Below are 25,559 nucleotides of genomic sequence, written 5' to 3'. Positions count from 1 at the left end.
TTTCTTCCCCTTTCTTTCTCATAATCTGATATGGAAGTTTTAAGAGAAAAATTGTATCATTATTAAAAATATTTTAAAAGGGCAAATACTTATTATACTCCTAGTGAGTATGCTGGGATGGCCACAGAGCTGTTTCTGGAAGGTTAATCTTTCCCCTGCATCTTTAACTTTGCCATCTCTGTAAAGAGGAGGGACTGGTTTCTGCTCCTGGATGATGGCATTCGCCTTTGCAGCAGGGGGGACGTGGGCCTCGCCATCTAGGGGAACGGCCGTGCCATCTGGCCCATCCAGGTGGAGAATGTCACGCCCGAGGCAGTAGACAGCGGGGTTTGGGGGAGGAATGGATTGTCCCCTAGCAGCTCTGGTTTCATTTTGGCGTCTCCCAGAATTGGGTCACACGCATTCCAGCTGTCGGAGCACTTCTGTGTTTCTGGCTTCATCATGCCCGTTCCCTGCTAGTGTGTGAGGCATTTCACCACACACGTGAGGTGTCAGGACCCTTCACCCAGGTGAGCAACCTCAGGTGGTTCTTTCTTTCTTTTGGTTTTGGACCCTGAAATAAGATCCTTCTGGTGCGATCACTTGAGATACTCCAGGGCCCCTCATGGCTGGTGTTATCTGGTCAAGCTGCCGGGGACCTGCCAGGACCTGCAGTAACTGGGGCCCACGCTGCGGGGCCGGGGCTACTGTGTGCATGCCTGTCCCTGCGTCGGGTCCCCTGAGTGCGGGAGCTGTGGCCAGCCCTTGCAAATTCCGCTTGGACAGACCATGTGGTGTGTCCCGCGAGCTCCGGAAGCTAGCTCTCCTTGTGGGATTTCATAGTTGTTTCTGACGCTTGTTGTCACAAGTATAGAGACTCAGGGTAAAATAAGGTAACGAACTGCTTCTTCGTAATTCTGAATGCCCTTCACTTTCCAGATTCTGTAGTTTGTGACGCGTGAGCTGTAGGCTCAGCTTATTAGCATTAGTCAAGGACTTTATGACCATTTCCCCCTCCGTGGTAAGAACCATATTATAGGTGCCCCTGTTTTATAAAGGTTTTCAGTTTGATTATTCCACTGTTTCCTATATTATTAAGTTATATCATAAGTAAGTTAATTTTTTTTTAAAGCATATTCTGTGAGCACTGGAGGATAGAAACGCCGTATCTTTCTGACATCAGGAGATGAGTTTTTTCCTGGAAATGGGACCAATTTGCTACAGCTTTCCTTAAAATGCTACAATTATTTTAAACTTCCAGCCCCTGATGTATTTACTCAAATAGGCTCTCAGTCGGGCACATGGTCTATGACCGAAACTTCTCCGAAGGCCTTAGGGGCCTGCTCTCTGCTCCAGCAGGGGGGTCTGTGACCGCTAGGGCCGCAGGGCGGAGTGTGGGGTGTCTCCTTCTGCCCCCCGACCCCAGCCGCCGATTGCCTTGGGCGGGGCCACCTTGCCACCCCTCACTACCCGCATGTACCCCGACCCTGACCAGCCAGGAAGGGGCTCAGGGGGTGTGAGTGGACAAGGGCCTGGACGCTGGCAGTGTGGACAGCAGGAGAGCTGCTGCACCCGCGGGGACCTCAAGTCCTTTCCCTCGGGGCGCTTTGTGTCATTTGTGCCTTTGTCAGCAGCTGCCGCCCTGGGCGGGAGGTCTGCTTTGTGGCTGACCTGCTGCTGCTCAAAGGCTTGCTTTCCATTTGCCCCGGTGCTCTTGGCCCCGCGGAATGCAGCGCTGCGGCCTCACACCGTTTTCGCACTCTGGTGTCCTTTCCTGTGTTTTAACATCTCTCTACCCTACCCGAAAAGATCTTTCTATTTAAAACCATAAATGTCTAGAAAAGTCGCAAGAATTACGAAATGAACCCCTGACTACTTTCCAGCGAGAGACATCCATTGTTTGCATTTTGCTACCTGTGTTTTCCTCTCTCCATGTTACTCTCAGTACTTTTGGTCGGGTCAGCCGGTGCATTGTAGCCTGTCATCCCCGGCTCGAGCATGTCAGCCTTCCAGCTGAGAACGAGGATACTTTTTCACGAAGCGCACTGTGTTTATGAACCGGAGAAGACACATAGTTGCAGTGCTCTGTTCAGTACACAGTCCATGTTTGGTGTCGGCCGCTACTCAGCGCTATCCTTCACCGTGTGTGTCCTGGCACCAGCGTCCAGTGTGGGGTCACCTGCACGTGGCTGCTGTGCCAGCCGGTCTTGCTTGAGGCCGCCTTTCTTCTGCAGGATGAGATTTAATGCTTTCGTGTCCGCATCTGACTCCGGGGCCCCCTTTCCTCGGCGCAACCTCAAGGCTGGCATGCCCGGTCCTGGGGTTGGAGTCCTCATCTCCCTTCTCATGCAACGAGATCCAAGGTGACAGTGATGGACACGCTCCAACAGCTGGTGGTGACATGCCCCGTGCACAGCACAGGGGAGCTTGACCGCATGCCCCCATGTCCTTGGGCGTTGCCCGAAGCTTGATGCCGGGTGCGCGCGGCTGTGTGTCAGCTCATTTCCAGACGCTGCTGAGGGAAGAGCTGAGTTGGGGAATTGCTTTCAGCTCTTTATCGCAGTGGCGATCTTTTGCTGTGTAGGATTTCCCCGGTGCAGGTCGGTGCATGACTTCATCCTGTAGGGTATGCAGCAGCCCCTGCTCTGCTGTGGCCCGCTCCCAGCCTCGCTGTGAGCACACTGGGCACCGACACGGCCCCGTCTGCCCCCTTGTGCGGTGGGCACCGTGACTCCCAGCAGCCTCGCGGGCGGACGGGTGAGCGGGGAGCACCCCACATGTAATCCTAACAGGCGTGCCGGGCTCCGGGTTCATCCACAGGACTTCCTGGGGGTCAGGCTTCCGTCTAAATCTACCCCGATGGGGAAGCTTCACCCAGCGGAAATGGAATTAAAATGACGAGTTCAGTTGGCTTCTGCAGGCACCCCCACCCAAGATCGCTTGCGTGACGTAGCATGGCAGGAATGCGCACAGGAATTCAGCAAATAGAGCTTTTTGTTCACCATCGTTCTCATCGATGTGCAAGGAGGCAGCCACTGTGCAGGGAGGAGCGGCAGCTCCTGTTGCTGTGACAGCCTGGGTCTCCTCTGTTAGAGGAGGGCTGTGCTGGCCTCCCGCAGCAGAGTCTCTTGGCCTCTCTGGCCTGGGTATGTGGTGCGCACGAGCCGGGCACGGGGATCTTTTTCCAGCAAGAGCAGGGATGTCAGTCCTTCTGAGTCGATGGTATCAGCTATAACTGTGAGTGGTTCTCCGTGGGGATGTCCCAGTGTCCCCACCCATGTTTGGGACTGGGGCTGCGCTCATCAGTCCCTCCATTTGGAGCTGCGTTCATGCTCTGAGGTCCTTCCGAAGTGTTCCCTGGCCCTCGCTGGCTGGGTTCGTGTCCTCGGGGACGTGCAGAGAATTCCACCGTCTGCGCCTGGGAAGTCAGTCCAGCCTGTGTCTCTGCTCCCCCCTCATCCCGCACCTTTCCGTGGTTTGCCACCTTTCCCACCTCATCCGGACTTTCATCTCACTGAACAGAGACGGGGTCGGGCTCCCTCGCTCCCAGATTCTTCAGGCTGCCCATGAGGACCGGGAAGGAAGAGCAGGGCTCGCCAGCCCCGAGGTGGATGTTGGTGACCCCGTGATGCAGTCGGGCGGCTGCCTCACTGGTCATTCAGCGACAGAGAAGGAGGGAAGGAAAGGCTGGTAAAACACAGTGGGGGGAGGAGAGGGGACAGTAAAAGGGTCTTCCAGAGCTCGGGGGCCTTATTCCCTGCGGCCTTTTCCACGCGCAGCCCTAGGGGACGGCGGCTCACGCAGCGCCCTGGCCAAGTGCTGTGTCAAAACAGTTTCCTTCTAAAAATGAATTAACTCTTGGATTTAAGGACTTAATTTAGGAAGTTTTCCGTCTTCCGATTTATTCAGAAAGGCGAGGAACCAGTGCCTCCCTTAGATTACATCCCCAGAACCGATGAGTTCTGTCTCCTCCAGGCGCGTGTGCTGGGACGCGGGCTGTGGCTTGAGGTGCGCTGAGCAGGGAGCGTAGCTACACGGTCAGCCTCGGCAGAGACCCGCGCAGCGCGGGCGCTTGGCCCAGGTACCTCCAGGGGACGGAATCCGGGCTCCTCCCCGGAACGGCAAACGTGTCACTGAAAACAAACATTTGTGGTTCACAACTCCTTCGTGGTCTTCTGTGCTCCTCCAGGACCCGAGTCGGTGGGTCTTCAGGCTCAGAAATGAATTCACCCAGACTCATGAGAAGTGTGGCTTCAAGGCCAGCTGGGCGCTCATGTGGAATTCCTGGCGGGGGAGCGGGTGCGGGCCACCTTCGCGAACATTCTGCTGGGAAAGTCTCTTAGAGAGCAGACTGGGAATACAGCTGCAGGACGGACATTGCTGCCAAGCGGCATTTAGGAGGAGGTGTTCCGAACTTTGTCTTTTGATACAACTTTTACAGCTGTCTTGGCTCTGAAAAAAGTTCTGCCCTACTTTCTCTCTCTCTCTCTCTCTCTTTTTTTAAACAATAGTAAACATTTAACTGTTTCATTTTGGATTTTCCGAGATTTATAATTAGGAACTTATTTTTACTTTGTCGTAACATAGATAGCCTAAACTTGTATTTCTATACAACTTACAGAATAACCTAGTAAGTGTTTGCAAGAAAGGATCTGCAAAATGATACAGCACTTCGACTGTTAAGTTTACATTTTCACTAAATAGGCCGTCCATGAGGCTTCTCATACCCCACACAAGAGACCAAAGTTCTCATTCATTTCATTTATTTAAAGAATAACTTTAATCCCACTGTGATGATTGTGAGACTATTTCAGACTTGCTCATTTGAATGCAGGATCGTGAGTGGGTTTGGAAGGGGTGACGTGCTTGAGCTTCTGTTGGTAATGCTGTGCGGGGTGTCCGCTGGTGGCCGGGTGGTTTTCCAGCAGTGACTGATGGCTCAGTGCCCCCCGTTCTCTCAGCTGAACCTAAATTCCGGATTTGGATGTGCCGGGGTGGGGGTGTGAGGTCGCGCTGGAGGTCAGAGCTCACCGGGTTCATGGGAGCCTCTGTCTTTGGCCCAGAGGGGTTTGCTCTCTGGTTAAGGGCACAGGAGGACGCAGCATGTTCTTGGCCTCCATCGAATGCATGGACGTGTTCTGGAAGGTTTGCTGGGTGTATGGGGTTCCGCCAGCTACTGTGACCTGGTGGAGAGAAGTTTGACTCGTTTGACTAAAGGTCAGATTCACAGCTTTGAATGCAGACTCTGGCCTGATGCCTTCCATGCCAAGAGTGCCTGGACACTCATGAGGTCCCTGGGGCCGGCGACTGGGGTGTGCTTGACATGAAATATTGACTTTATATCCCAGTCCTTCACAGGGAAGGTATCAGGAGGGAGACAGAGTCGTTGGGGGAAGTCATTAGGACTGAGCGGAAAGTTTAGAAGGGCAGTTGATTAGGACAGCTGGAAATACAGACCCTTAGCCTGGAAATTCCGGGTAGGTGATATTAATTAGCGCAGCTGAATCAGGAGGCGTGTGTTTCCCCTGCAAATGTGTTGTTTATACTCTCCTCCCCATTGTGTGAACTCCAGACCCTGGGCTCGGGCGCCCGGTATTTCCTGTGCCTGGCACGTAGTGGGACGGGGCCACGTGGCCTCTCGGAGGCATCTGCGCAGTCTTGTCCAAACGTGGGCTGCGATTCGGAGAGGAGGAAGGTTTTAAGGCCCATATTAAGTTATAACGCATAGGAAACAAGCGGTTTTCAGAAGCGTTCTGATTTACCGCACATACGATCGTTTGCCGGTGGACAGTGTACTGGCCAGTACCTGGCTGGGGGCGGGGCCGGGGCGGGGCCAGCGTGTTTCCAGGCCTGCCTCCCCCCTGTCCATCAGGATGGGGGGGCGATGCCATGGATTTAGGTTCTAGCTCCGAGCTCAGTGCCTCTGGCGGGGCCCCACTGGGCTCTGTCCACCTGCAAACAGAGCCCCCCTCGGGGTCTGGGGACATTGGCTGAGAATCTGACAGTCTGTTTCCAGACCTCCGGCAGCACACAGTAGGTGCGCAGTGCACATCGGCCCCGCCCCCGTCCTTCCTGCCACAGGTGCCGCGGAAGCGCACTTAGGGAGGGCAGGAGAGGGAGAGCCCCGCAAACCCACCATCTGGGGGTCCCGAGGTGGGGCATGTCCCTGCTGTTCTTGGTCAGTCATTTCAGGCTCTGGGGAAGCCCGCTCAGAGCTATGGTTCCTGCCTCGCCTGGCCGGGACTGGGCTCCAGCGGGGGAATCAGGGGCCAACGGCAGGCTGCTGGGGGGATGGCAGGGCCTGGATGCCACCGCGCCCGTGTCCCTCACACCAGCCGCTGGTGGCAGATCCCTGAGGAAGTGGGGACGTGGTTTCCAGCCAGGTGCCTGGGTCCCCGCGCCTGGGGCCGGTGCTGGATGCGTGAGAATTCCTCGAGCGGGTCCCCTGTGGGCACATTTTGTGGGGCGCGATGGACTCCAGCTCCTTCCAGACGTAGTCAAGTCTGCATTTGTGTCTTCCTTCTAGGCTTGTGGAAATTGGGCTTTAAGTACATTTGGGGGAATTTGAGGAGACACCTGATTTCAGGGCTCGGGAGTTCTTGGGCTGCTGCAAATTAAGGAAGAAGTTCTGGGGCTTCTGTCCCTCAACCCAAGAAATGAGTAGACCTTCTGAGGAATGTAGCTCGAAAGAAGCACAACAGCAGCCCCCAAATCTGGTACGTGGAAAGAGAGCAGACATCAGCATCGTCTTCCAGAGAATCCAAAATTAGCCACAAGAGTGAAGAGCTTGGCTGTGGATTTCCAGTGGAGGCAGTGGGTTCTGTGGGAGAACACGAGGGCTGTGGTACCCCGTGAGGCAGGGGTGCTTGTGCTGGGTCCCTCGTTGTTCCGGGACAGTGGGGTAGTTTTCCCATTTTTTTTTTTTTGAATTGGGACAAAACATGCATAAGCAGAATTTACCATCTTAAGCAGGTTCAGTGTCTGGTTCCGTGGCTCTGAGTCCATTGCGAGTGCTGTGCGGCTGACGTCACCTTCCGTCTCCAGAACTTTCCCATCTTCTCGCACTGGGGTTTGGTACCCACTAAGTAGAACCCAGTGAACGCCCTCTCAGTCTGAGGGGAGGCCCACAGACTGCGCTTGTCTCCTGGGCGTCTGGGAAGGAGGGTGTTGTCTTCAGTTCTCAGTGCTGAGACTTGGTTGTCGTTAAGTGTTAACACTGAGGATGTGGGAGGCGGGTAGTCCCCGGCCTGCCCTCTGTGACACTGGGCGCAGGTGGCTTGCAGAGAGTGGCTCCTGGCTCTCAGTTTGGGCTGCGTGGGGAGGTGACGGCAGCATGAGCAACGGGACGCAGCTGCATCTTCCACACGCAGAGAAGAAGCTGTTGCTCGGACGTGTGGGGTTTTAGTCTGTGGCCCCTCCTGGGCCTTGTGCTGTGGCTGACCCCTGGTTTCCGTGGCCTCGAGATGAGCAGAGCTAGATTAGAATGACGGACATGTGTTGATTTCAAACGATAATGTTTGACCACATTCTAAACACATCTTTGAAAATAAACTCTTGCTTTCACCTTTTTTATGAACCCAAAAGTATGAAAACCATTCACTGGTGACTGGACAGCGCCTTTTCCTGCTGATGGGAGCTGCACACGGTTTTAAGGGGGAAAGCTTGTGTTCTGCCAGCTCCCCGTCTAGTTGACAGAGTAAAACAAAAGAGGAGAGATGACGGTTTGGTTCCTTCAGCTCCTTGGGCAAGATTTCCCATGACATGTTTTTCTCGACCTAAATTTGTAGACAAGCCTTTTTAAAAAGAAAAACATCATCCCGGACGAAACACTTTCAAACCGTTTGTTTGAGATTTGCACAGTCTAGAATAAACATGTCACGTCCGACTGGAGGATGAGTCACGCAGTGGGCCACTGACGGGGCCTCCCGGGGGTGTGGGTCAGCGAGGGAGAAGCTGTATAAAACAGGGAAGGCCGGGCGTGGCGGGGGGCGGAAATGTTGGTGTGTTCAAAGAAAAACAAGGTCTGGAGAGTATTGCCTTAAAAAGGTAAGACATACAAACTGACAGGACGGAAAAACCCAATTGTGTGTGACTTCGGAGGTTGGGTAAGCTGTACCCGTGAGGGACAGACCATGGAGGCCACCATGGCCTCCGCACAGAGTCGGGCGGGCTGCCAGGGCCTTCGGGCAGGTGACGGTCCAACTCTCCGGCTTGCCCCATGTTGGGATCCAGTATTCTGGCCGGTCGATGAAGGCTGTGTATGTCTTCCGTGTATTTTCCATTTTTAATGCTATGAAATGCAGTGAGACACAACTACCTGGAACTAACCTGAACATCATTTCATCTTCACTTTTTTTGAAGATCCTTAATAATTTAAGGATTTACAAAATACGTAATTTGGAAAGTCCCTGTGTATCAGGTTTCTTTGTATGGTAAGATTAGCAAAAGCTTTAGTTAAACTGATAATTGAAATTGGCAGCTTAAGCTAGTGTCACTTATTAGTTTCTTTATTAACTTATCGTTGAGATCACGTGGTAATCCCAGACCGTGTTTTTAGCGGACAGAAGGCACATGCTTGGAGCACATAGACTGAAATAAAAAATTCAAGGCGTATGTTACTTTCTAGGTTAAACTATTGGATTTTGGGTGTTTCATTTGGTGGACACGAATAAAAGGGTCTTAAGCTGTAACTGACCCACTGTTGAGACCACCGGTCTTCTCTCTCACGTGCCAAAAGGCTGGTGTATGAGGTGGTTGAAGACATGTGCAGACGGTGAGACAAACCATAAGTGACTCTTAATCTCACAAAACAAACTGAGGGTTGCTGGGGGGAGGGGGTTGGGAGAAGGGGGTGGGATTATGGACATTGGGGAGGGTGTGTGCTTTGGTGAGTGTTGTGAAGTGTGTAAACCTGGTGATTCACAGACCTATACCCCTGGGGATAAAAATATATGTTTATAAAAAATAAAAAATTAAAAAAAAAAACTCATATTGCTATCTCCACACGTCTCCTTAAGCTCTGTTGTATTGTTTGCAAAGGAACCGTTGGGGGGAAGTAAGTATTGAACGATTGTCAATGAGAAAACCCAGCCACGAGGGCTGTCGGTGTGTCTTCCCAACGGAAGGATCAGGGAAACAGAATGAGTTACAGTTTCTATATTGTATGTGTTTCATTTTTATAATAAAGTATGGATGGCTGAAGTCAGCTTCATATTTTTCTAAATGCCCAAGGACAAGATAAGGCTTTCTGAAGTCGCCCCGTTTTGTCGGTGGTCCGTGGGCGCGCGGTTGCAGCGGAAGCAGGCAAAACCCCGCTGACTCGTTCCGGTCTGGAAGGAGGACTCTGCGGAGGGACTGAGTGGGAGGTGTGGTTTGGAGATGATGCCTGTCCACAAGGCAAACACGTACAGCTGACCTCAGAACCACTCACAGGCCTCTGAGGTGTCGCTGGGCATCGGCTCACGGCCGCAGAGTAAATACAGGAGCTTGTCTTTGAGGAGCCACGGCCCTGACCACTGGCATTTCAGCTTCCCCCTGTGGTTTGCCTGTTTCCCTCCTTTCTCGGGAACGGCTGTGCTGGTGTGTTTGCTGGGGCGTTGAGCGCGCCGCTCCGGCTGGCAAAGCAGCAGTTTGGGTCTCCCATCCGTGATGTTCCCTGGAAGCCCGAGGGACTTGCTGAAGGTTTTAGCAGAGACGCCACAGAAATGTGCATGTGACCCGGAAGGATGTCCCCTAGAAATCCTGCAGGCAGACCTGGGACCGTCCATCGGGGACAGGAAGTGCGGGCTCCATTCATCCAAGGGTCCATGACACGAGCTCTCTGTTTGCAGGTCGTCTGCGTTTTTCAGACCCGGTTGCAAAGATGCAAACCCAGGAATGGCCTCCTGAGGGGCTGGTGTTTCCTCTGCAGCATTTGCCCATCTGTCCTTGCTAGAGGGTCTGCTTTCGCACGGTGGCTTTGCCCATGAGCCCGGCATGTGAGTCCAAGTGTGGTCCTGAGGATGGACAGCTGAGCCTTGTCTGGCTGGGATGAGTCCCAACAGGCCTCTGGTTCTACATGTGCCCGGCACCTGGCAGGAGAGGTGAACAGCTAACAGGGTATTCGAGTCTCCCTATGAAACGGGAGCAGCGGTTAATGAGCTGCTGTCACACGCACCTGTTTGCTGCGTGCCATGTGGTCAGAGTCTCCCCCACAGGAAACAGTCTCTGCCACTGTCCCTGCTGCGGACGACACCGTGTGGCTTCCCCATCGCGGCGCAGTGCCCGGCTGTGTCCGAGTCATGTGCAAACCCTTCCCCAGGCGGCCGAGAGCCGTGGTCCCCGCCGTGCCGACGTGTGCTGCTGGGGTCCAGTTCTCTGCGGTTTCTCAGGGTCCCTCCACCTCTGTACGTGCTTCATGCCACTCCCTCCCGGAAGGCCCACTGGTGTCCCCCGCCCCAGCCTCTGCCGTGGGCCGGCCACCTCGGTGACGCGTGTGCCCCGTCCGGCCACCCCGAGCTCGCGCCTTCCTCCTCCCCCCTTCGCTGCACCAGCCCAGCCCCCACATCTGCCCTGTCTTCTGTTCTCCCAGGACGAGCACCCCCCGCACTCCTGAGTTATTTAGTTCTGTAGGTTTTCCTCCTTCTAGCCTGGAATAGACTTGTAGGAAGGAGCCGTGCCCTCTGCACCGTTCGTGTGTCACCCGGGCCTGTGTGTGAGCATCACGCAAGCCTCCAGTCACATCAACACCTCTAGGTGGACGTCATGGGCCGCTGGCCGAGACGGAGTTGGGGGACAGGCTGCTGGGTCTGTAAGCCTCTTGCTAAGGGCTTACGTGCCTTCTTGCACCCGTGAAAAGGAATATGATTAGGAGTTGAGGTTTGATAAGAAGGTATGAGATATACAGTGTGGCAGAGAATCGAAATCCTCACGTGGAATTAGTCTAAGTGACAGAACCACGAACCAAGAAAATGACATCTGTGACCATCACCCGTCGTAGAGGAAGACACACTCTTCCCGCCCACTGCCTCCCCTTCCGTCCACGCTTCCTGCCCTCCCCGCCCCGCCTCTCCTTCCCTCCCTCCCGCTCCCAGTGCGCAGAAGGGACCACTGCCCTTGCCATCAGGCTCACTGGAGAACTTGCACTTCCCTCCACACCGAGTGGGGGGGCAGCTCCTGTGCCTGAACCCTGACCTCAGTTCCTGACCCCCTTCTCCCCTGTCCTGTCCCCCCCCCCCACCCCCCCCCCCCCGCCCTCTTCTCTGAGCGTCCTCAGTCCCCAACAGCCCCCACACTAACCTCACTGGCCAGCAGAGAGGACGTTTGTCCCCCTCAGCTGAGGACTCTGAGATGCCCCCAGTGGCCTTTCGGAGAGCGAAGCCGAGATCCCCCTGCGCGGCGTCCTGGGCTCACCCGGCTGGCATCCACCCCGCCCGTCCAGCACCCCTGCCTCCGAGTGCCGTACTCTACTTGAGGCCGCCTCGGTACCCCGATCGTTCCTCTGCTCGGGTCAGGGCCCACCACCTGAGTGGTCACCTCCTCGAGTGAGTCCTAGAGAGCAGGAGTCCCGTCTGGGCCACGCTGCTCTCCTCCCAAGCGTGAGGGCGCACCCAGCGCCGAGGGCGCACCCAGGTCCTTGTGGGCCACTGGAGCCAGACCATCGTGTATCCGGAATTCCAGGACAGCAGCGCTCACTGTCCGCTTCTTAGAAGGAGAGTACACCCCGTCAGGATGGAAGCAGAGAGATTGGGGGGGGGGGGCATACAACTTGGATCACGTTCCAGAACGACACTGGAGGAGGCTGGTGACATTGCTCCTCTGAAGAGAGATTTGCAATGACTTAAAAGGTTTAATAGTTGCAGGAGAAAAAAGGGGCGATCTTGTGGCCGCTGGTTTAATTAAGCGGCATGTCAGTCATACTTAACGATATTTCGCTGGTCACTTAGGTCACTTGGTCCATTTTCAGTGTGTTACAAACTGTAGGGCTCCCGAAAGGATCAGGAAGGGGACCACACGGGGATACGCAGAACACTGACTCCACCTTTGGATTCCCAGTGTAACGCCGAGTCCTCGCGCCTGGGCGCCGGCTCTCTGTCCCATCCCTAGAACACGAGGAGCCTCCGGAGATCTTCTCAGCCCCTATGTTTGGTGGAAAAATAGCTCAGCGTCCATCCCTCTTGATAGTTGCCCCGTGGATGCCCAGTGTGGCATTCGACTAGCCTGCCTGTTGGGAATTTTTACTTACTGTAGTAAAATGCGGTGCCTTTTCTGGGTCCCAAAGGAAAAGTTTTCGCTCAGTGTTCTTGTAGTCACGGATTCTGAGCGGGCTCGGAGTTTGTCTGAAGGTCGATGCTGGGAAGGCGCTGGGGTGGGCACGGAGGGCAGCCTGCTGCCAGGGTAGCGTGAAGGTCCCATGTTGATGTGACGTCGCCAACTGTGATGCTGGGAACAGGGAGAAACTATGTGAATCTGGGATTCAGACTCAGGGCGAGCATGAGAGACAGGCACGGCTGCGTGGGCCGGGGGCCACCTCTGATGGTTCTTCTGAATCAACCTCGAAGCTCGGGGCCTGCACGTCCAGTGGGTTATCCCCCTTCTGTGAATGACCAGGGATTAATGCAGAAGGCACCGGCTACACCCGGTCCCCAGAATTTGTGTCCTCCGGGAAATGTGCCCTCACGTTGAGATAGCAATTCTAGATTCGCTGATTGGTGTCCGAGTTACTGGCGTCCAAGGGTCACTCCAGAAGTTAGGGACAGGAGGCCATGGTTCTGTAGGGAGTCAGCTACTTCCGCTCAGACCACGTGGCCAGGACCTCTGAATCCGGCTGCCCGCCACTTCAGGAGTGCACGGTCTCACCTGTCGCCTTCCCACTGGCACCGGCCCCCACCCCCGACCATGTCCCCACCAGCTCTCCCTCGTTCTGCTTCCTTCCCAGCAGAGTCCATCTCCCCTGTCACTTCCTTTGAAATGTGTTTGCGGCTCTGTCTCGATGACCGCAGTGTCCGTCCTGTGCCGCAGCTCTCGTCCCGCACCTGCTCTTAATTCATCTCCCATTTGCCTCTTTGTTCCCAGCAACGCTCCCTCCCAACCCGGCCGCAGGCTGGCACCCAGCAGGGACCCGCTCAGCCATCGCCACATGCTTGGACAGGGTCCCTCTGTGTCTGTGGGACGCCGCTCAGCTCTTTCGGGGGACGTGCTGCCTTCGGCCCCTGCTGCTTGCTGTCCTGCTCAGCGCCCGCTCTTGGTGTCTGGGCACAGCGGGCGCTCCCCTCCCATCGCCCGTCGGGTAGAGGAGAAGTCACACGGGGCAGCGAGCAGGGGAATGAATGGGCGGCTCTGGCCCGCGTGCTGCTCTCCCCTCCCCCGCCGTGTGGGCTGGCCCTGGGGTGCAGAAGGAAGAACTCGAGGGGGGCCTGGCGGGCAGTGGCTGGGCCGGGGCGTGGAAGCAGTCCAGTCCAGCTGTACTGGGGAGCCACAGGGAGAGGAGAGATGAGAAAGGAGAAGGGCCAGAAGAGCTTCCCCGACCCGCCCTCCAGAGCCCTGCGCGCTCTTCCAAGGTTGGAGAAAATGGTCCCACTTTTTTTTTTTTTCTGGCCTGACCAGGTAGAATGCGCTGTCCTTTGAGAGTGGCTGGAGACTCCTCTCTGCCTTCTGGGGAGCCTCTGCAGGGCAGAAGGGTGCCGAGGGGACACCGGCAGGGAAGAAGAGGCCGCGGCCGCTGGGGGGACGCTGCCCTGCGCTGAAGGGGCTTGGGGAACTTGGGGACGGTCGCCAAGGGCAAGGATTTTCTTGGTGGAGGGTTTCCCCTCCGAAATTAGGAGATGTGCTTCATCTGGGGCTGAAGAGCCCCCAAGTCCACGCCTTCACCCAGGGCAGCCTCTTGCTCTGGAGAAACATTCGAGGAGCATCTCAGTGGGAGGGCCCCGGGGCTGGACGCTTTGCCCAGATCAACTCCCCTGCATTCGTGCGACAGGCCAGAGAGAGGGCAGCCCCGGGAGCCTGGCCTCGCGGACCTCCGCGCCAGCCTCACCCACCCATGCGTCCCTGCGGACACGCTGGCCCACCAACTCGTTTCACACGGAGACATCTGAGCCACTGTCACGGGGCAGCTAATTATAGTCACATCTGCTTGCAGCTGGACAAGACTGGCCTGGAGGTGAAGTGCTGGCCCCAGCCGCTCCCTCTGGCCCATTCCGTTCCCCGGGCCGGGACACTTCACATCCGCCCCCGCTGTGTGGGGGGAAGGGCAGAAAAGGCTTTTGGAGACACACAGGCCGTCCGGTGGGCGGACAGAGAGCAGAGCCACGGTCCCGTGCTGCTGGGCGGGCAAGCCGGGCAGACACCCTCACTTCCTCTGAGCGTGGGGTTCACTGGGAGCCCCCCGCGGGCCTGTGGCTCTGGCCCTGCCTCCCACGCACCATGCTTAGTCAGAGATGCTCACGTCCCAAGTTCAGATCGGTTCTCAAAGGTTTCATGCTAATTTGCTTTCTTGCCAAGAATGTATCAACACTTGGGGTTGTTTTCAAATGAGAACAGAAATCTTTCCTAAGTCCAAAAAGTAGTAAGGATATTTAGTTTCCATGTTTCCCATGATTGAACAGAGCAGAAATGTTATTTTATTGAGCTAAATTCTCCTTTCCATTGGGTTCACAGTGGAGAATGAGCTTCACATCCCTAATATTTATCAGAACAAGATGGTGATGATAGTAATTAGACCGACACAGACAGAGCCCAAGGACGGTGAGCTCCTTGGAGGTTCATGCCCTTATGTCCATAATGCCAGGCACAGTTCCGGGAGTTCCGAAATGGTGCACAAATGTAAGCTTTTAAGAAATGCAACATCTGGCCTCTATTTTGCTAATAATTTTTAAATTCAGTGCACACTTCCTGAGGGATAGATTTTATTAAAGAAGTGTGTAAAGTCAGAGAGACACAGCTCAATGCCTTTTGCACAAACAGAACACACCCACCTAACAGAAGCTTGGAAACGCCCCGGTCCCCCTTCCCCTCACTGACAGCCCTCGAGGTTAGCCAATAGTTTCCAGCTTTGTACAGACAGAGGCAGCCAGCTTGCCCTGTTGTGCCTGGCTTTGGGCTGCACAGGGTCGTGTGTGTGTGTGTGTGTGTGTGTGTGTGTGTGTAACACATGACCGTGCTGGGGTTGCCCACCCTCAGTGGGCACAAGGCTCTGCTCCGTGAATATGTGTCCGTCCGTTCCTCCGTGCTGTCTGGGCCATGGTGTGTAGTCCTGCTAGGAACCTTCCTGGATGTGCTTTGTTTTCTGTTACCGATGTATGACGAAGAGTGAAAATTGTAAGTTCAAAGCTCAGCAGATTTTTGTGAATGGAAACCCCCACCCGTGTAGCCACTGCCCTCGTCAAGCAGGGATCAGCCCCCTCCGGTCCCGGCCTCTGACCTCTCTCACCCTGGATAGTGGCACCTGTTCTCAGAGTCGGTGCAGGGGGACCGGACGGCGCCGGCTTTTCAGCTTTAAGTTTTAAGATTCTTGCCGGGCGGTCGTCTCGGGCAGTGACGGCGTGTGGAGGTGTGGGGACGCACCGCGCAGAACCTCGTGGCAGGAAACAAACATTTAAGACGAGAATGGCCAAAAAGAGCATGTACGAGTTAAAAATCACAAACGGGGGCGGGTGGAGTTAGGAGATGCTAATATTTATTACACTCTCTCTCTTCATGATGTTTGAGACCCCACAGAAAGCGTGAGAGCTCTCCGCGCTTTCCTTGGGGTCGACCTCTGTGATGCACCGTAGCAACCCTGGTCCGGGAATGACATGAAATGAAACTGGAATCGGGAAGACGGAGCTCTGGTGGCGTGTGGCTCACACCAGTGTTTAATCAAGGTGGTGGCAGCAGTGACGGTGCGCAAGCGCGTCTCCGGTGATGGCCCAGTGACACACACGCACACCTGTGGGACGCACGGCAGACATGTGCTCGGCTCAGAAAACCCCCGAGATGCTGCCCAGAGGCTGTCCAGTGTCTGTCCCACTTGACAGACCCACTGGGTGGGGGCGGGGGCTGCGCCTCTGGAAGGAAGCTCCATGTTTGGTTCCTTCACACATTTTATTTCTACCCAAGTAGCCCTGAAACAGTCCTCTGTCTCCACATATTTCTTGAGCTGGTAATTATCCCAAAGATTCCCTGAAGAAGTACTACAACCAGGAAGAAAACTGGGATGGTTGTATCACCAGAAAACTATTTTGACATTTTGCATAGCATGGGGAATGCACAAAGGAATGTGAAAGATAAGCTATTCAGACTTGGCAGGCCTCCACATGTCCCTATTTGGTGGGATGTGAAACACATAAAAATTGTTAAAGCAGCAATGTTAATGCTCCACCTTCCATCAAAAGCGGAGGAAAGTCAGGAAATCGAGCCTTCACCGCTCTGCTCCTTGCAGATGAGGCTTCCTGCAGGAGACGTGTCCCAGTTGGCAGGTTAGCACGGGACGGCCTGCGTGTGGGCTCCTGTGCGCGCACCCGCACTCCCCACACACACTCGCAGGCACACACACGCAGAGGGCACAGCACTTGGCATCCTTTGGTGAAGTAAAAGGGCTCTCTCCTCAAGAATTAGCGTGCCAACCCCCTTCCTGTGTTCCCACACGGAGCACTCACTTGAAGGTTGTTGAGAAGAGCTCCTGTTGGTCTGGAGACCAGAGGAAGACCGGAAATAGGCTGCCTTTCGAGTCACTGACCCCCGTCATTCCCCTTCCTTCTTTGGCACTCGTTCGGCATATCCTAAATCTCTGGGAATTTTTAGAGCTTAACGTACTTTACAGCATTAATGCTGACGGTTTGACTCTCCGGAAGTCTTAAGTAGGGGCATGGAAGAAAATGTGTATAATATTCATTATTTTGTCAGGTCCTGAAAAGTACAAAGAGGCCGGAACAGACTGGAAATGACACTTGTTGTAGGGGCTGCTTTGTTGGACCTTTGGCACTCCCTTCACATGGTCATGTTAGTTTTTGCTTAAAGTAGCTCGGGGAGTTGGTGTGGACCTGTGCCTCCGCCACACTTCCCGGAGAGCTAATGATGGATTTTCCTCCACTGGAGGCAGCCTCTTGCACTCTCGTGGTGGGTCAGTGGCTGTAGGGTCTGTGGGGAGAGGCTAGAAGGACCATCAGGAGAGACGTGGTTCTCATTTGGTGCTTCTGCAGCGCTGGGGTGTAGACATGATGTTCTTCCGCTGAGAGCTGTCTGGGGTTCTCTTCTCCCCACGGTCTGGGGACCCCACTGGTGTTGACCATGGATAGCCCACTTCTACAAGAGAGACCAAGTTTCACCTTTGGGGTCTTCAGCTACACGCCCCGTTTCACATGGAGGACATCTCTGTGACCAGCTTCCTGGGCCGTGACCTTGTTGTTCGGGAGGAGTGCTCAGGCTCTGCTTTAGGTTCTTGGAGTCCTCCAGGGAGGGGAAAGGCAGGAAGTAGGATGAGTCCTTCACCGAATGGACAAATTCTTCCTGTTCTAGAATCTGGAACAGCTGCATGAGAGCTGGTTAATGGGGCCCAGAATGTTCCAGATGCTGGGAAGAATGAGTAGCCCTCCGCAGCTATCTCAGATGTGTGGCCCGTGGGGACTGCCGGAGTCTGACGACCCTGCTCCTCTTTTTCTTCCACTGGGAGGTCCAGAGGCAGAATTTAGTTTCTCGGGAAATTGTGTCACTTGTGATGTCGTCTTTACCGTGTGAGGTCACCGGTGACATTTTGAATCTGAGTCACGTGTTGTTCGTGGATCCTTTGAAACTTAGCAGTTCACGGTGAAGAGTTGAGATGTGCATCACTTAAGGCTCCTGACGTGAACCAAGTCAATTAGCTCTTCCAGAGTTGTGCATGATACCCGGCGGAAAGGGAGCCTTCGAGCTCCACTGGGGTCCTTTTCAGCGGTGCCCCTTGAATCACAACTCAAAGGCCTGTACGGGCCATGACAGGACAGCGACGCTAAGGACCAGGGTAGAGAGACTTCAGGAGCCCCTGGCCTGCTCAGTCAGAGGAGAGTGTGACTCTTGATCTCAGGGTCGTGAGTTTAAGCCTCACGTTGGGTGTAGAGATTACTTAAATAAATAAGAACTTCTAAAGAAAGCAAAATAGATATTATTTAGCAAAGTAAACATGCATCTTATGATTTTTGTTAGTCTAAAAATGAGGTTTTTTTCCCCCCATTTACGTAAAATGCTAGGCCACCCAGAATGTGAAACAGAAATCATGGTTTAAAAATGCCCTTAGTTCTGAAAAGCAGACCATAATTTAGATATTATTAGAATGATCAATTCTTTGGAATTGTCTTATTGGGCCAGAATTGGTAATACAATTTCCTACAAGAATAAAGCAGATAAGGAGCCATGAATGTCTTTTGTTTGGGACTTTTAAAAAAATATTTTTGCTTGATATACACTAGAAGCTGGTGGGGGCAGGGTGAGGGTCTTTTATTTCTACGACAGAGCCTGTAATGAAGGCCCTAGTCCTTGATCTGTCACCCCAGATGGCTCCCAAAGTTGGCCACGATCTGCAGCCTTGCCTGAGATAAAACTGGCCATTTGTTACGCACGCATGTGCGGTGGGTTTCTGTCGCAAAGGCACAAGAAGTGACTTGACCCCAACATCCACAGCCATGGCCCTGTCACCTCTTATCTGGTGTCCCTTGCAATGAAAGCATTTGCTGAGAGCTGAAGGGAACGGCTCCAGGAAATTCATGTTTATAACTTCCCTCAAATTGAATGGAGATAAGCTTTTGAGATTTTAATCAGCATTTCAAAGAGAAAACCCAGAATCACCAAGTAGCCATTTTGAGCTTCAATTATGTGATTCTCAGCCTGCCCTGGAGTTTAGAAGAAACCTTACTGACCTGTACTGTAGGCGAGTAGACGAGCCCGTCCTGCTTCAGGCTGTTCTTGGGTTCTGGCCAGCTGAGCCTGGGTGGTAGGTGGACGTTTCTTTCCTACCAGATAAATGAGTCTTAGCCTGGTTGATTTTTCCTTCTGGCATCTGTAGGAGTGGGATGGGGTTTAGCAGAGTTGAAAGAGCAGAGGCGTGTTCCTGAACCTGACTCAGGAGCAGGAGGAGAGCTGTAGGGCTGGGCCAAGGGGTGGCCTGACCCAGAGCCCCAGGGACTGGGATGCCTCGCCCGCCAGGTTTTCCTGGTCTGGGGGCCCACCCAGCAGCTCCAGGAGCCCCCACTTCCCCGGCCAGGCCCATAGTTGGCCGCAGTCTCCTGTCTGGACTGGTAACGTAGGTAAGGCAGTCGTCTGTTGGGAGCTGCCCTCCCGGTGTGGCTGGAGCATTCTGCACACTTGCTGTTCAGGCTGGTTGAACGGCCACCAGTGGCCGGGGAGCCATTGCTGTTTCCACTATTCTAAGACGTCTGTTGATTAATGCTTGAACCACCCTGGAGCTCCCGTAGGTCTTCACGGTTGATGACGAATCCTCGTTTCCTGAGTGCCCTGCTTTATTTCCCAGCGCAGCTCTTCCAGCCTCCGCTCTGTCAGATGAGGTGCGATCCGTATCACACGTGGTGGGACTCTGGGCTGGCCCCAAGTGCTCTCAGGGTCCCTGGGGGGGGGGGTGTGCACCCAAGGAAAGGCTGTGTGAAGCACTGGACGGGTGTCTTAATAGAGGCATATCACCCACCCTTGTGGGAGCCCAAGTGGGGCGCAGCCAGCCCTCGGGGGGGATGAGGCCGGAGATGGTGATGATTGGGGTATGGTTCTTGGGTCACTGAGTACTTGGCTTTCGTATTTTGGATGAACCTCCCGGAGCACAGGCTTAAGATTTTGACCTCCCTCTTGGGAAAACTCTCAGTGGTCACCAAAACCCAGATGGTGAAGCAAAACTGGGCACAGGGCTTGATTTAGTTAGGAGGTTATGAGATGGCTTGCTGAAGTTGCCCCCAGTGGGAGCGAGGGAAAGAAACAGAGCCATCATCTCTATTTGGACTGTTGTCAACTGTCCCCATTTCCAAAATATAAAATTAATAACAGCTCACTGTCTTGGAGGCACTTGTTCAGATTTTCACTTTATGTAGTAAATATCTCCAGATGCCGTTGTTTTCTGCAGAAGATCTCCATGGCAGCGAGGCTAAGGCTTGATGATATTGTTAAAAAAAACAGACTGCACGTGATGACTGTACCATTCATAGTGTTACACATTTTATCTCACACCAGATACACAGCCTCTAATAAAGCTCATTCACTCACTTTCTCCTTGTCACGACCCCTTATATTCTGTCTACGACCCCTGTGTCTGTCTTCATGTAAAATTTGGGTCTAAGAAAATTGTAACTGTACATAGGCATCATCCTACTTTGACCTTTTAATGTGCTGGCAGTTTTACATCATGGAAGTTGGCGTCAACCTTGTCTTAGTGTGTTATATTGAACATCCAAAGTCAGATTTCACATCTGTGAAATGGGCATGGTAGCATGTACCTCAGTATGGCTGTTAGCTGGTCAGACAGCACGAGAGGTGGTTGTTTGTAGCACCTGGTGGACTTCTGAACACATTAGTTCCCTTCCTCCCCAGCTCTTTATTTATTTGTTTGTTTATTATTTTAACAGGATGCTACTTTATATTGTTTCATTTTTTTCATCATGATGAGTGCTTAATCCCCATGCCCCCACCCACTTCCCCTCTTGTAACCATCAGTGTGTTCTCTATAGTTAAGAGTCTGATTCTTGGTTTCTCTCTCTCTCTCTCTTCCTTTTGCTCATTAATTTCTTAAATTCCGTGGAATTATATGGTATTTGGCTTTCTCTGACTGACCTGTTTCACTTAGCGTTGTCCTAGCTCCGGCTGCATCACTGCAAATGGCAAGATGTCCTTCTTTCTTATGGCTGAGTACGATTCCGTGGTATGTGTATCTTGGATCTTCTCTATCTCCTCATCTATCGATGGACACTTGGGCTGTCTCCATAGCTTGGCTGTTGTAAATAAGGCTGCTATAAACATTGGGGTGCACATGTCCCTTTGAATGAGTGTTTTTGTATTTTTTGGATAATGAAGTGCAGTTGGTGCAGAAGTGCAGTTGGTGGATCATAGGGTAGTTTGAGTTTTAACTTTTTGAGGACCCTCCATACTGCATTCCAAAGGGGCTGCACCAGTCTTCATTCCCACCAACAGAGCACGAGGGCTCCTTTTTCTCAACATTCTCCCAACGCTTGTTGTTTCTTGTGTTTTGATTTTAGCCATTCGGACAGGTGAGGTGATGCCTCATTACAGTTTTGATGTGCATTTACCTGATGATGAATGGCGCTGAGCATCTTTTCATCTGTCCTTTGGCCATCTGGATGTCTTCTTCAGAGAAATGTCTGTTCATATCTTCTGCCCATTTTTTTTTAATTGGGTCATTTATTTTTTGGGTGCTGAGTTGAATCAGTTCTTTATATATTCTGTATACTAATCCTTTATCGGATATATCATTCGCAAATACCTTCTCCCATTCAGTATGTTGCCCTTTAGTTTTGTTGATTGTTTCCTTCACTGTGCAACTGTCCCAACAGTTTATTCTTGCTTGTATTTCCCTTGCTTCAGGAGAGAGAGCTAGAAAGATATTGCTACAGCCAATATCAGAGAAGTTACTGCCTATGCTCACTTCTAGGACTTTTATGGTTTCAGGTCTCACATTTAGGTCTTTAATCCATTTTGAGTTATTTTTGTGTATGGTGTAAGAAAGTGTGGTTCAGCTGCATTCTTTTGCATGTGGCTTCCCAACACCATTTGTTGAAGAGAATGTCTTTTTCCATTGTATAGCCATTCCTCCGTTGTCAAAGTTCAATTGACCATGTAATTGTGGGTTTATTTCTGGGCTTTCTATTCTATGCCATTGATCTATGTGTCTGTTTCTATGCCAATATCATACTGTTTTGATTACTACTGTTTCATAATATAACTTGAAGTCTGGAATTGTGATACCTCCAGTCTATTTTTCTTTTTCAAGATTGCTTTGGTTATTTAAGGTCTTTTGTGGTTTCATATAACTTTTAGGATTGTTTGTTCTAGTTCTGTGAAAAAATGCTATTGGTATTATGATAAGGATTGCACTGAATATATAGATTGCTTTGGGTAGTATGGTATTGTAATAATATTTGTTCTTCCAGTGCATGGGCATGGAATGTCTTTCCATTTCTTGTGTCATCTTGAATTTCTTACATCAGTGGGTTTTTTTCTTTCCTCTTTCATCAGTGTTTTATAGTTTTTAGATAATAGGTTTTTCACCTCTGGTTAAGTTTATTTGTAGATATTTTATTGTTTTTGGTATAATTGTAAATGGGATTATTTTCTTAATTTCCCTTTCTGCTGTGTCATTATTAGTATATAGGAATTCAACAGATTTTTGTTCCTTGACTTTGTATCCCGAGACTTCACTGAATTTATTTATCAGTTCTAGTAGTTTTTTTGGTGAAGGCTTTAGGGTTTTCTTTATATAGTATAATGTCATCTGCAAGTAGTGACAGTTCTATTTCTTCCTTACCAATCTGGATGTTCTTTATTTCTCAATATTGTCTGTTGCTGTGGCTAGGGCTTCCAGTACTATGTTGAATGAAAGTGGTGAGAGTGGACATCCCTGTCTTGTTCCTGACCTTAGGAGGAAAGCTCTCAGTTTTCCCCTACTGAGTATGGTGTTGGCTGTGGGTTTTCCATATATGGCCTTTATTATGTTGGGTATGTTCCCTCTAGACCTACTTTGTTGAGGGTTTTTATTATGAATGGATGTAGTACTTTGTGAAGTGCTTTTTCTGCATCTGTTGAAATGATCATATGGTTTTCATCCTTTCTCTTGTTGATGTGTTGTATCATGTTGATTGATTTGCGAGTATTGAACCACCCTTGCATCATAGGAATAAATGCTACTGATTGTGTTGAATGATCTTTTTAATGTATTGTTGGATTTGGTTTGCTGATATTTTGTTGAGATTTTTGCATCCATGTTCATTATGGATATTGGTCTGTAGTTATCTCTTCTTTTGAGATGTCTTAATGTGGTTTTGGTATCAGGGTGTTGCTGGCCTCATTGGAATGAATTTGGAAATTTTCCTTCCTCTTATATTTACTGGAATAGTTTGAGAAGAACAGGTATTAACTCTTTAAACATTTGGTAGAATTTGCCTTTGAACCATCTGGTCCTGGACATTTGTTTGCTTGGAGGGTTTTTGTTGTTGTTTTACTGATTTCATTACTAGTATTGGCCTGTTCAAATTTTCTATTTCTTCTTGCTTCAGTTTTGGTAGATTGTATGTTTCTAGGAATTTATCCATTTCTTCTAAGTTGTCTGAATTGTTGGCATACAGGTTTTCATAATACTGTGTTTATTGTATTTCTGTGATGTTGGTTGTTATTTCTCTTCTTTTATTAGTAATTTTGCTTATTTGGGTCTTCCCACTCCCACTCCCTCTTTCTCTTTCTTTTTTTTAAAAGGAGTCTGGCTAGAGGTTTATCAGTTTTGTTGATCTTTTCAAAGAAGCAGCTCCTGGTTTCATTGATCTGTTCTATTAGATTTTAATTTCTATATCATTTATTTCTGTTCTGATCTTTATTATAATTTCCTTCCTTCTGCTGACCTTAGGTTTTGTTTTTTCTTCTTCTTCTAGCTCCTTCAGGTGTAAGGCCAGGTTTTTTATTTGAGATTTTTCTCACTTTTTGAGATAGGCATATGTTGCTCTTAATCTCTCTCTTAGAACTGCTTTTGGTGCACCCGAGATTTTGGGCCATTGTGTTTTCGTTTTCATTTGTTTCCTTATAGTTTTTAATTTCTTCTTTGATTTCTTGGTTGACCCATTTATTGTTCAGTAGCAGGTTATTTAACGTCCATGTATCTGTGCTCTTTCAGATTTTCTCTTGTGGTTGATTTCTAGTTGCATGGCATTGTGATCAGTAAAGAGGCATAGTATGACTTCGACCTTGAATTTTTTGGAGCTGGTTTTGTGGCCTAACATGTGATCTATTCTGGAGAATGTTCCTTTTCTCCAGATTTTATTACATGCTTGGGTTCTTTTCATTCAAGCTTTAACTGAATGAAAAATCCGTTCTTTAAGGTTGGGCTTAACATCAGCTCCTTCATTTATTTCTTCTTTGCACACATGTTTGTTGCATGCTTCTGTGTCCTTGGGAATTCAAGGGACAAAGCATGGACTCTGCTCTCCTAGGCCCTCAGTTTCCCTGGTCTCAGGTCTGAAAGTCCTAAATCAGAATCACAGCCTTACAAATACAGTTGATGTCCTATTAGAATCATCTCTAGGGAGCCAATTTCAAAAAGTATAAATGATGGCCTTCCCTTTGTGGACCAAGCGACGCTTTGATTTGTTCTCCTCCCGGCTTGCTGTTTCCTCTGGTAGGGCAAGAGAGAGGAGCCACGGGGCATGTATGTGATAACCTCATTAGAGCAAATCCGGGTCTCATATTTTAAGGTCTTGCTCATAATAATAGGGTGGGACATCTCTCATAAATGGGTGAAGATGCCCAAATCATTTCAATTCAAAAAGCGACCTCAATTTGCAAGAGTTCTTCTATTTAAAGATGTTTTTTCTTCCTTCCAGGGTGGTTGTGCCGGCTCTGGCTGTGGGAAGTGTGACTGTCATGGAGTGAAGGGACAGAAGGTAAGTGGCCAAAGCTCAAGTTGTAACAGTTCGTTCTGAATTGCCATTAATATGGAAATCATTAGAAACAGCATCAACTCTAACCCAATAATCAGCCATTTGTGCTAATGCCTTATACCATTTTAATAATTTCATCAGAGTGATATACAGAGGCAAAACCAGGCTTAATGTGGTGTCTAGGAAATCTCAACAGTGGTTTCCCAAAGACACTGATAATTTGTGGCAATTAATGTAAAAAAAGGGATTTCGTCTGTTTTCTTTTTTGACTCAAGAAGGGACATGTGTATTGGCAGAAAATCTGTTGGACCAATAGTATTCCTTGGAATCCATGGGTCAGAATAAAACTAAGCATTTTTCTCAAAAAAATGAAAAGTTTCTATTGCACATGAGGGCCTTTATTCAAATTAGTATTTTTTTAAAAGATTTTATTTATTTATTTGACAGAAGTAGGCAGAGACAGAGAGGGGGAAGCAGGCTCCCTGCTGAGCAGAGAGCTCGATGCGGGACTCAATCCCAGGAGCCTGAGATCGTGACCTGAGCTGAAGGCAGAGGCTTTAACCACTACGCCACTGAGGCGCCCCTCAAATTAGTATTTTTAACCAATTTTTAATCCTTAACGCACTTGTCCAGATTTATTTATGAAAATAGTAAATAGTTCTTGTTCCCCAAATGTCAAATTAAAATATTTTTTTTCTAAGCGAGTGCTCCCCGCTCCTGTTTGAGACCCATGGGTCTGGATAAATCATTTTCATTGGAGGGAGCGAGTGCCTGCCTGGTTTTCCCCAGTGACAGTGCAGGATCCCGAAATTGCCTGGAGAGGCCCCAGAAACCAGGTATGGTAGTGAGAGGGCACAGCCTGGTAGCCAGTCCGGCTGGGCTGTTGCAGGGTGGGGCGAGGCAGGTGGGGGTAGGGGAGATCCCTGCTCTCCAGGCATGGAGGGGTCCGCCTGGCCAGGATGCTCCTTCCTTTGCTCATGGCCTGCTGGAGGCCCA

The 25,559-nt window shown here is 50.9% G+C and overlaps 1 protein-coding gene across 1 annotated transcript in view; it reads left to right on the top strand.

Annotated features, from left to right (window-relative positions):
* The window catches only part of COL4A1 (collagen type IV alpha 1 chain), a 129,840-nt gene that overhangs the window by 32,042 nt on the left and 72,239 nt on the right, over positions 1 to 25,559 (top strand). Inside the window, exon 2 of the mRNA XM_059377883.1 lies at positions 24,507 to 24,566. Coding sequence (XP_059233866.1) covers positions 24,507 to 24,566 — 60 coding nt within the window. The remainder of the gene's footprint in view (positions 1 to 24,506; positions 24,567 to 25,559) is intronic.

Source organism: Mustela nigripes, chromosome 15 (genome assembly GCF_022355385.1).
Source record: "Mustela nigripes isolate SB6536 chromosome 15, MUSNIG.SB6536, whole genome shotgun sequence".
NCBI classification, from domain to species: Eukaryota; Metazoa; Chordata; class Mammalia; order Carnivora; family Mustelidae; genus Mustela; species Mustela nigripes.
This window is presented reverse-complemented; position numbering and strand designations above follow the sequence as displayed.